Source organism: Neopsephotus bourkii, unplaced genomic scaffold (genome assembly GCF_033783945.1).
Source record: "Neopsephotus bourkii isolate Nb327-2 ecotype Australia unplaced genomic scaffold, CSIRO-AGI_Nbou_v1 NB_256, whole genome shotgun sequence".
Taxonomy (NCBI): Eukaryota; Metazoa; Chordata; class Aves; order Psittaciformes; family Psittacidae; genus Neopsephotus; species Neopsephotus bourkii.
In genome coordinates this window covers 1,733,545-1,745,820 of record NW_026900765.1, presented here as the reverse complement: position 1 = coordinate 1,745,820, position 12,276 = coordinate 1,733,545, and the positions used below count along the sequence as shown (strand labels likewise).

General features: G+C 38.1%; 1 protein-coding gene across 3 annotated transcripts in view; it reads left to right on the top strand.

The window, feature by feature from the left end:
• The window catches only part of SNCAIP (synuclein alpha interacting protein), an 85,233-nt gene that overhangs the window by 59,736 nt on the left and 13,221 nt on the right, over nucleotides 1-12,276 (top strand). For all 3 annotated transcript variants that reach the window (XM_061346042.1, XM_061346043.1, XM_061346041.1), the window contains exons 7-8: nucleotides 4,637-4,762; nucleotides 8,691-8,860. In XM_061346042.1, the coding sequence (XP_061202026.1) occupies nucleotides 4,637-4,762; nucleotides 8,691-8,860 (296 nt within the window). The remainder of the gene's footprint in view (nucleotides 1-4,636; nucleotides 4,763-8,690; nucleotides 8,861-12,276) is intronic.

The following is a 12,276-nucleotide window of genomic DNA, read 5'->3' as shown; positions in this document are numbered from 1 at the left end:
TGATCGGTTATTTTTCTATAATCTCTTTGGCAGGTGGTCCAGTTTATCACTCAGTTTCTACAACAGAGATTAAGAATAAATGCAGAAACCCCACTATTTTTGTCCTAATGCTTTTTTTCTCTTTAATTGTTAAGCAAGGACAAGCAAAATGTAACCACTAAGAAAATTATCTTTTTCTTTCCTGTACAAGTGTGGTTGTCTTATTCAGTGCCATAGAATTATGGTGGCATATTTCTGCTAACTGATCCTGCCAGGCATGAATTTACTGGAGGGGGAAGGAAAGAGAGGGGGCAGGTTTGGAAGGCTGAGCTGGAAGTCTACCCTTTCTCTTCCTGTTTCATAGGCACAAAGACACAGTTGATTTCATGCTATGCAAAGATCTCCTTTGCCTTTTTTCCATTCACCTACTGTGCAGATGTTACCGGTGCAAGTTAGGACCCTGCTGAATATACTGATTGGTGGTGTCCTGCTTTCCACAGCAAGTTTGGCCTGTAAACGTAGCACTGAATTTAGGGAGGCTTGGAGTCAGATCAGGATTGGATTCAAGAAAGGTGTGTTTGCTAATGGGAAGAAAACATATGGAAAAGAAAATTTCATGTGAACTTACATTTGTATCTTCAATTGATTGGCCTAATTTTGTCCTCATCTCTGAAAATATTTGTACAAGCTAAATCCAGTAAGCTTTGGGTTTTTTTTCAGTCAGCTGTCCTATCTAATGCCAGGAACAAACCTGGCACCCTTTATATAGATTCTTTTCAGAGAAGGATGGAAGCTCTACCAGTTAAGAAACACCAGCCACCCATGAAATTTAAAAAGGTAATATATAAATTGCTGACAATTTTTCTTAGTTAGCTGAATGCCAAAGAAAGTTCACATGTAATAGCAATTATCTTATATATATATATATATGTATATATATATAATTCATAAACATCTTACAAACATGAGGGAATGTTGAGGCTGAATGTTTGCCAGACTGTCTTACCCAACTGTGTTAAGACAAAAAAAAAAAAAAACAACTTTGAGAAATTCAAATATGTAGCTGGCACTTTCCTCAAAGTTTTGATTTATTTTACCATTACTTACATGAGAGATAATCCATGTAAACACTAGTCTTGGCAGAACTACAAGAGTAATATTTTTACAAGGAAGACCTGTTATTGAATCATTTTCTAAAAGAGTCAGTCCATCCATTGTTTCCCCAGGCATTAGACATGGCCACCTTATTTTTCTTCAATAAATATCATTTAGAATGGGCAGCAAAAGGGAGTTTGTAGCATAGCTCCTATGTTGAAGGTCATCAAACCACAGTCATGGCCTGACTCCAAAGACATCTCAACAATGTTACATTTTCCAGTGAGAAAGGAACTACATAAGTTCATGTGATGGAAGATAGGAAGAGCTTAAAGTCAACCTGTAGCCTGGTCAGCTGCTCCTATCAAGGGCTTCCTTAAGCATGGGATTATGCAAGAAGCAAGCAGGGTTTTTGGCAGTCCTCTCCATGCCAGGTATAAATCACAGGTACATGTCAGATTGTGTACCAGCTATGTCTGGCACAGACACCATGTGACAGGAAGAAGTGGTGGTGCAGTCGTAGGTGCACATAGCAGTAGTTCCTGAGTAAGAGTTTCACAAGGCTGTAATTTCTTCCAACATGGATACTGCGGTAGCATAGACTAGCACAGAAGAGGCAGAAGGTGGGGGGAATGCCAAGGGTATGTTGCCTCGAAGAGCCAGACAGTCTAACGGAACCTTAGGGAAGCAGAGCTGCAGCATGACTGAGAACCTAGAAAGGGTACCGGGCACCACTTGGCAATGGTGTAATGTGGAGAGCACAATGGGCAGGACAGTGTGACATTCAGGTATACAAATGTCTAACAACACACCTATTTTTCACCTTCAGGATGTTTGACTTCCTGTCTAATGTCATTTTTGCAAGAATAATGTGTTGTTTTCACTCACTCTGCTATGGTGAAGGGATATTGGGAAGGGTATCTTATTTAATTAATACCAACTGATGAGGTTAAGATTCGAGTTGGTCCTCTTCACCATGCTAAGCCTTCCATTTGTAGTCTAATGGTTTAAATGGTGCTTGTTAGTTCTTTCTGCCCCAAAACCCAGCAAAAGGCTTTGGTGGAGGCAAAGTCTGCAGCCAGTCGCAAAGCAGAAGTTACGTATTGTGATATTTTTCCCAGAATCTATTTTTAGGGAGGCTTGAATTATTATATTATAGGCCTAGAATATGTGACAGAGGTTATTAACCACTGCTACAACATAAAGCCATTGTAGGTCTTAGAAGTATCAGATAGACTAAGTAATTTGTCAGTATTTGTCATTTCCTGTTACATAACAAATATGTGATTACTTTCCATTATCGTAATCACATGAATTTTCTGATCTTTCATTTTGTCTGAGTAAATTGATTGTTATAACCTATTCCTAAGAACACTTTTGTCCCAAATAAGTAATGTGTTACTGAAGTGATACATATTTTCACATATAATTTTTCATTTTCCCTAGGTGTAAATGAAGAGAACAGCTGGGTTTGCGTTTTTATTTTGCACTGGATTGTTTTGTTTTTGTCAAGAGTACATTTGTTGGAAAATATGGTCATTTGAGAGAAACACAAACTGTTTGGGTAGGCCTTTGACTTTGAGCCTGTGGTCAGCTGACGCACAGACAGTCCTAAGTACAGATGATTACCTTTAGCCTTCCAGGCACTTGATTTCCATGTTGATAAGATAAATGACTAGAAAGCATCATTTGCTCCATGATGATAGTGATCATAAAATTACAGAACATGCTTAACAGTCTAGTTCCTACTATGTTTCAAATAAACATATGATTTCAAAGCTGTAGCTGTCTTCCAGTTCTACAGAGGAGTTTTGCTAATATATTTTTCTTTTAATTATTAAAACATAAGGGCAATTCATAGGAGTAGTGTAATCCTTTTTTCACAGCTGGCCAACACCACAGGCATCTCAAGAAATTGCTCAAAAGTATTTTAAAAGGGATATGTGATCTGAAGTCATCTCTCCATGCTGGCTGTCAGCTATATTGGGCATTCAGCCAAGGAGAAGTAAATATACCTACCCCTTCACCCTGTAATAAAAACAAAACTGCTGTTAAAGTGGAAATATGAAGAAGATAAGTTCCAGACAGACTAGCCCTTTGAAGCAGTAAGCAGAGATCCAGGTGCTTGAATAAGCAGAATCATTTGGAAGAAACCTAAAAGAGCCCGAATCTCTTTTCCCTTGATACTGACATTTCTGTGGTACTTTTAGACACAAAAAAAAAAAAAAATAAAAAAAAAAAATATTATGCTCAAGGTTACTAGGTAGAATTTCCTTTTCTCATTTTTATTCTTTCTCTTTCCTACCTGATTACTGCTCAGAGTCCTAGACATGTTTTCAGTACTGTTTCATTTAGGTATATTTCATTTGTGCAGGCCCATGTATCTGACTGTGAGTGATTACATACTTAGTATCACTGAAGCTACTGAGGTACTGCAGGTTAAGTCTGTGTACTGGCATTTGCCTCATCAAGACTAGAAACCATTTTGAACTAGAGCTCCTACCTAGTATAACACAAGATAAGATGTCAATGGAAGATAAGAAAAATACTTTAAAATAAAGTTTTAAGCTAGAAAGTAATTTATTCTTTCCAGCTATTCAGATGCAAAAACTGTGACTACAGCTGTAGTCAGCTACCCTTTAATGGACCTCACTTTTTAATGTAATCTGTAGATTAATTCTAGATTTTCATTATGTATCATGTTCAGCAATGCACAATGAAATTTAATCTGGAGAGTCATGGAAGGTTCCTAGAGAGATTTTTCCAAATAAACTTGCTGGGACAAGAAATAGAATAAGCATAGTGCACTTATGTAAACTGTCCATTATTAGGAAAGAATACCCATATAAATGTGTATACGTGTACACTGTAAATGTGTATACATATACACTGGCATACATGTGCAAAAAGCAATGTTGAAAAGAGTTAGGTTGGCATCTCAGTTTTGGCTTCCAGACTTCCGCTTCCAAGTCTGCAGTTCATGTTTTCCCATCCTTCCCAACATGCAATCACATACAGGCAGTCAATTAGTCAATAGACTGAGAACTCAGGGTAGAGGGATTTCCTGGGTTTAGTTATATTGCTACTCTTGCAAAACATCCCAGAGTTGGGCATCTGATAGATTTGAAGAATCTTAACTGCTCAGCTCTGTGACCTGCACATACTTGTGCTTTAGTTTTCCAAAGAGGCTTTTCACAAGCTGATTTTAAGATTGACATACAGGCTCTTCTGCCCAAGGTCTCCCCTGCAATATGCAGGCATGCATGCTTTTTAGTGAACAATTTTTCAGAATTACAGTACAGTAATAACAGAACAGTGTTACAGTACTCATCTTTTTCCTAGTATGTCTTTTTATAAAACAAAGTACTTCAGCTTATTTACCTAGGGGACAAACAAACAGAGGCAGACCCATGATACACTAAGTCCTACAAAGTTAAGAGATGAAAACAAGGAAGTATTGGACAGCATTAGTAACAGAAAACAGTAGCCATAATCTAGCACATTTAGGTCTGTACCATTTTTTTTTTTTTTTTTGGTGACATCTCTTTCCCCCTCCCCCTAGGAGAAAATCCTTCTGTGGCTTCTTCAGTTCATGCAAGAACAGGGCATTTCACTGGATGAAGTCGACCAGGATGGAAATACTGCTGTTCACATAGCTGCTCAACATGGCTATCTAGGATGCATACAGGTAGAGTGATAGCTGTACCAGAAACCTCTTTACATTAAACGACTAATAAAATTATTTTAAGAGATCTTACAAGAGGGAATAATTATTGATACATTAAAATATACTGGAATGAAGAATTTTAAACCAGTAGGACTCAGACTGAAATACTGAAAAGATCTGGATTTAGATTCTCTTGTCAATTATGCTATTGTAAGCCTAAAGTAACTGTAGTATTGCAAGAATAAAGTGTGCTTATATTGTTATATTGTTTATACATGAGCAACTAGTGTTGTATACGTTTTTATGTTACAAAAAGGCAGCCAGAGTAGATACTTGTACTCTTCTGATATTTTACTTCCATTTCTTTTTCCAATGAATACTTGTAGCTCTCCTGCTTAGGCAAAGTCTGGCAAGTAAGTTTATCTATGTTGAAGAATTTCCACTCTGAGTAAACTGTTCTTTCTAGACTTAGAATTTTTGAATTTGTCTATCCTCAGTAATGCAGTGTAATGCCGATTTCTAACTATTTCTCAATGAATCAGCTTGGCCACTGAAAGCAATATAGTTATGTTTTATAGAGCCACTGAAAAGGGTAGTTTGTCCTGCTAAGAAGGCTTATGCAGCTATAGTACTTCTGGGAGCCAGATCTGAATAAACCAGTTTGGATACCTCTTTACAGTACCTTTGTCAAGTGCAGACATACCAAAAAAGCTATAAGGTTGACCTGGATGGTGAGGTTAAACATCTCAACTCTGCAGATTTGCAGTTGAATTGCTGATGTACTTTTCGACCATCAAAGTTGCTAGAAGCTTTAGTTACATAAGTACATTTCCGTGTTTGTTGTTGTCGGCAATTAAAGTGAAAGCTGATTGGAGAAGAAATAATAATAAAATGATTTCAGAAATATATTTGAGAAACAAATCAGTTATTGTATAAAAACAGATAAAAGAATAAATAACCACATGGCAGAAAGGTAAGAAACAGAAATCAAGGTGATCAATTCAGGTAGGGGAGGAAAAATTATATGAGAAGGAGAAGTAATTCCCAGAGGCTAAGGACTCATATATCAGTAGATGACTTAATCCTGTTACAATATATGACAGCACTTCTTAGTTTACTGCAAATACAGAAAATCTGTATTAATTCAACCCTAAAAGAAATACAGCTAGTCAGTTCTCATTATCTAACCTCTCCGGAGTGCACAGTTATGTTAAATCTGCAGATGCATAGCTGCTTATTATTATTATAGCAGTCTATCTATATACCTGGACACCAAGAAGACATAACTCCATAAAGCCAGTTTGAGAGTCTCACACAATGAAAAAAGGAAAACGGATGGCAGCCGAGCTGAAAGAATAGACTTGAACAGAACAAAGTCAAATAGATTTGGAAGTGACTGTCTCTGCATTTTCTCACTGATGTCTGTTTTTTTAAGATGTCAGGGATGGACCCTCTACAAACCCTTATGAGAAAAAAATAAATAGATCATCACATCCATGCTAAATTTAGTGGTTTTAATATTGTAGACAAACTATTATCAGTTGAAAAAAGTGGATAGAAGAAATGTTGATGATTTACTGGGGGGAGCACCACTGTGGTAGGGTGTGTTGCTAACTCAGCAGTGCCTCATCAAGACGGACAATGAATTTCAAAGAGAAATGAGAGTAGATGATTTTGAACAGAGTGGTGACATCTGCAGGCTGTTTTCATGGATAAAACAAAACAAAAAAGAGAATAGCCCTGCTTTCCCTGTGAAGAATTAACCTTAATAAATAGCTTAGAATTCTCAATATTATTTTATTGTAGATAAATGTACAAATCAAGAAGTGCTTTGCGCTGAAGTGAAACCAGGATAAATAAAACATGAAAATATCTAATGACAACAAAAATATACAATGTTAGTAGTGTCACTTCATGAACACCTCAGTCTTAAGTGTAGTTGAGGTTTTGTTGTCCTCTAAACAAAATAAGCCTTATTCCAAGTGAGTTTATAGTCTAATTTAAAACAATATACAGTGAATGATATGGTAAAAGGAAAGAAGTGATAAAGGAGGCATGGAGATTCTAAGTAGCATTACAAAAGATGGGAGGGTCACCACCTGCCAGTGATGCTCTGGCCTTCTCATTAAGCTGGTGACAGTCTTACTGTGTTCCAAATTATAAGATTGCTTTCTACAGAACTTTCTTTATTTTCTTTATTGGAAAATAAAACCAAATTTATTGACATGAGATGCAGTGAAAGACTTTCGGTAAGTTCCTTTTCTGTATAGATTAGTAGCCCAGACAGATCACCATTCCTCTTCTCTGTAAGCAGATGTAGAGGTCTCTGTGCCTACTGTTCTTAGTCAACAAGGCCAGTCCAATGCTTGGTGGATTACCAACTCTGCCTCCATAAGTCAACCAAGAGCTCAGCTACACAATACCTCTTCTTCATCTGTACGTGTGATGTTAATAATGCTGTAGTTTAAGAATGCATTATGATTTTATTCAGAATTTTTTCCAAAGTGCTATGAGCAATCTGTGTCTGAACACTGCTGAGAATGTTTAGGTCCTATCTTAAATGCACACCAGTAAAGCAAATAGTGCATAATACTGATTATCATAAACAGATTGAAAAGGCTGAAGGTTTGGTCTCAATTCTTGATTCAGTGACTGGATGTCTTGAGGTCAATCTAACAGAACTTCTTTGCCTTTACAATGCTCTGGATTCAAGTCCCCGAAGTAACTCAAATGTAATGCTCACAACTTAGATAGTTCTTCAGCAACAAGATAGGTTTCTTTGCTAGCACTGTGAGTAACACAGGAATATACATCAAAGTATAAGCCATTATTTCTCTTAAAGACTAAAAGTTGGCATATATTTGAGTATATCTTTAAAGGAGAACAGAGAGGGTAACCAAACAAGTGCAAAGCAATGAGACTTCTTTCAGCATTAAAAACACACATACAGAAAAGAACCCCAAGCAAACAAACAAAAACAAAACAAACAGAACAAAGAAAAAGAAAAAGGAAAAAAAAATAAAAGAAAATCTAATCAGATTGGAAAAGTAGTTGTACATACTTTTTTTTTCCTGCAAAAAGAATTTTTTGTCTGTCTGACCTAAAGGCATTGTTGAAAAGTATCTGCCATAATTTTCATATCCAAACATCATTTGGCTAAGAAATCAGGAAATTGAGACTGAGTCTGCTGAGTGTTTTAAACTTAAATTAGGAAATTAAGAGCTAAACCAGAAAAGGAGTCAGCAAATACTGTAGTAAAGACTCTCCTAAATTGAGATTCTAAGGGTGTGTTTCAGTGCAGCACAGACATCCCAAGAAAGTAGATACCAGACCTGGTAAGCCAATACAGCTGATCACCATCTTCTGTAAATTGGCTAGCAATGTGTTCAGTCTGCCCTGGACCCTAATGTTATCAAGTCATTTGAATTGCACTTGCCTGTGTCTTCTTTTTTAAAATTACCATGTGCAAATTTAGCACAATGTTCAGTAATGCATAGACACATGCATCTGAAAACTTTTGTTACTGTGGCTCAGTATTGATTACCAGGAGATAATAGGTGCCTGAAAGTAAGTCCTGTGTTTTCATTTGGTAGTCCCGCTCACTCTATGAATACTAAAAGTCATGCTGTACTGTACAAAAAAACGAACAGAAGACTGACTAGAACTGCAAAGGGAGAAGAAAGAATATAGCTTTTCTTAGTTCTTCTGAACAACAGCTCATTCTTCTGTGTTATCCTTGCACCTGACTGATAGATTTTGATGGTATGTGTTTTGAGCTCACTCTGCATACAGAATTGAAAGTGACCGATTGTTAGAAGTGGATTGGCTTAGACCAGTATTTCCAAGCATTTTATTCAGGAGTGATTTGGGCCCAGTCAATATTGTGCTTAACTAGAAGTCAGAACAGAGACATTTACAGATGTCAATGTTTCATTCTGTGTTTTTACAGACATTGGTTGAATATGGAGCAAATGTCACCATGCAAAATCATGTGGGAGAGAAACCCTCACAAAGTGCTGAACGACATGGGCACACCATGTGTTCCCGCTACTTGGTAGTTGTGGAGACGTGTATGTCATTGGCCTCTCAGGTGGTCAAGCTAACTAAGCAGCTGAAGGAGTAAGTGTTTCATTGCTAGCATCAGAATCATTCTTAAAATACCCTACTTTGTCTTCAATTTATTAGCAGTGTCTCTTTTCTACTTATGTATGATACTTTCAAGTCATATTTCTACCTTATTTCTCCACTCTTTCCTGTTCTCAAGAATTTGCGCCTTCACCTTTAACAGTTCAGTTTTTCAGCTGCTCTCTTTGTAGCAGTTTGCTATGAACATCGATGAAAGGAGTGGGAGTGGAACAGGATATGTATGAAGCAATACAGTCCCTTTTCTGTTTGCATACCTAGGGATCACATCATTGCTGATCATAATTTCTGTTCACACAGCATGCTTTTATATACAGTGAGTTTCTTTTTCTAATTACAGTGCTGGGGGCTGATGTTGGGAAACATAATGAAAATAGTTGCAGGGGGGGAGGTTGGACTTGAAAGGTCACCAAAGCCCGCAATGGCTTCTTGGGAAATATAATCTGTTTTTTCTTCATAGGAGGTGGTTTGAATATTTTTGTATGTTTTTTATTAAACATTCTGTAAAAAGTCTGTTATTTTGAAACATGAATTTACGCAATTGCTTGCTATTATTGTAGATGCAGTTATTGTGACTTAGTAATGTTAATAGGCTCATAAGACTCCTAGAACGCATCAGAACTGACCTAACATTGTTTTGACTTAGATGCATGATGAAGAGCTTGTCAGCTACCCCAAGCCATGAAAATAGTTTCTGATAATCCTATGTACCAGGTGCGTTTTGTAGTTGGTCCATTCGCTGGAAAATACTAAAATATACAAATCAGCTGGTATAAAAGGAAAAAAAAGAGAACGTAGGGTATTTCCTGAGTAGCCTGCATTACCATCTGTTGTGGTTTAACGCCAGCCAGACAGCTTGTTCACCCACTCCCCACCTTCTTCCCCCCCCCTACTCCTGGGGGAACAGAGAGGAGAATCAAAAAGAATGCAACTCTCACAGGTTGTGATAAGAACAGTTTAGTAACTAAGGTATAACACAAATCACTACTGCCGCCACCAATAATAGTAATGATAAAGGAAATAACAAGGGAAGAGAATACAACACCTCATCACCAGGCGACCAATAACTCATCCCCCCCAGCCCAACCAAGCACCAACTGATACCTCCTCCAACCCTGCAGTCCCTTTAGCCCTTCCGGGTAGCTCCCAGTTACCTCCAGGACATGACGTGCTGTGGTATGGAATACCTCTTTGGTCAGTTTGGGTCAGGTGTCCTGTCTCTGCTTCCTCCCAGTTTCCCCTCCTCCCTGTCAGAGCATGAGGCTCACAAAGTCCTTGGCCAAACCCAAACATCATTTTCATCAGCTCTGCTCCCAGGCCGAAAGTCAAAACACAGCACTGCACCAGCTACCAAGAAGGACAAAAATGACTGCTACTGCTAAACCTAGGACACCATCTGAATCATCTCAATATATAATGAAATCTGTTTTCCTCATAACTCGCAGGAAAAAAATTGCACACACCAAGAAGTAGGAATGGCAACCTCAGATTCTCCCAGTTTCAATTCTTTTCAGTGCTCACCCTGTATTTTATATGTTATCTCTCATATGGAAAAGAAAAACTTGTAACGTCAGCGAGCAGGCTGTATTCCCCTATAGAAATAGTCTAGTTCTGACAAAAATACTGCCACTTTTTCAAGTCTCTCCCTGTCACCTCATAGACTGCACACATAGGAAGTCATTTAAATTGTTCTTATCTGGCTTCTGGTGGGTTCCTTTACTTGTCTCAGATGGAGTTAAATCTTCTTCCTTTCAGCAGCCTATTTCTTCAGGCTTTAGATTTAGCTCCAGTAACTGCAGCATCAGTCTTTTCTTCCATGTCTACAAAGAGACTGAGTCTGTTGTGCAGTCCTGTTGCAGTTGAAATACTTTATTTTCTGCTTAAAAGAGCAGCTTTTATGTGGCTATTTGGGCTGCAAGCTTCAGGCTGTGAGTGGCTCTGATAGAAGCAATGGACCATGTTCAGAGGCTGGTGCTCAGGAGCTATAGAGGATGACAGAAAAATCTTGCACTGCTTTGCAGGCCCATCCTGCTTAAAAATCCAAGTACATGCCTGGGCATCGGCATCTTCTCAACCATATTTACCTCTAGCATAACAGGAGAATTCACTGGCTACAGCAGCTCTGAATATCCTGAAAGCACCAGATAGCAACCGATGGAAGTCCTGTTTATGCTTAATCACTTCAAACTGCATTTACATAAGGATAGCTCCAACTTGGCTAGATCAGCTGGCTTTCCTGTATTTCCTCCACCTATTTCTGCTGGTGTTAATGGACAAAGTTCTAGAGACAGAGGAGCTATGATTGCATCATGATGGATCACCTGAATGGTTCACATCAACACATAATGTGCTTCCCAGCCTTCCCTCAACTGCTGAAAACATGAGCTGATCATTCAGTCTTCTTTTATTCTGGGTGCTTAGTAGCCTGTCTCTGATAACACCGTATCTCCCCAGCTACAGGAAGACCAGAGTGTTTGATATCGTGCAAGAACTGCAGCACAGAAACTGTCTTAGACCAGCACCTACCAAGACCTGTCTTCAAAGGTCCTAAACCAAAGAAGGAAGTACTTTCTTTTGTTCTCTTTTCATGAGCCCTCAATCTTCAAGGCAACACAGAGCAGTTCTAGAGAAAAGTGATCCCAATTCATCTCACTTTTTGGAGCCATTCCTGAAAAGAAGGCCCACAACCCAAACAGTAAAATCACATTTGCCAGAGTCCTCACTCTCAGCTCTTTGATCCAAAGCAGCTCAACTACAAATGCTCCGTTGAATCTTCACAAGAATATTAACTGATACTTTCTCTCAAAAGAGGGAAGGAACTAAAAAAAACCCAACTGTTACTGGTTTCAAAATAAAAGCTTAGGTTTGCATCTCTTACTAACTATAGAATTCTTCTCAATCCAGTAGGACTTTCTGAATTAAACAAAATGCTTATGACACAAAAGTTTCTTGCAGAGTCTATACAAAATATTGCCTTTCATTTTAGTTCTGAGATCTCCATAAGTCTTAAAGTCTTAGTTATTTCCTCACTGATTTAATCTGCTTTAAAAACCATAGATGCCAGTGTAGAGAATTCCTACTTTCACAAATGCATAGTTTCTAGCACTGATGACATTAGCAGTAATGATTTGTATTGTTTGGACTTTCCTGGCCTGAAGAGACCAGATCAGAACTAATGACATAAAATTAATGCTTTCCTAGACTACTTTTACAATTCTGCTTCATGACAGATGGCTCTACATGCACTCCCAAAGGGTTGCACTGTCCTACATTTACAGGCCTGGATGTGCAAAGCAGTTAATCAGTGAGAGATTCGTTGATCCTTTTGATACACAAGCCAAAATCTTGTATCTTTTGATACACAAGCCAAAAGATCAAAGCAAACCATGAAT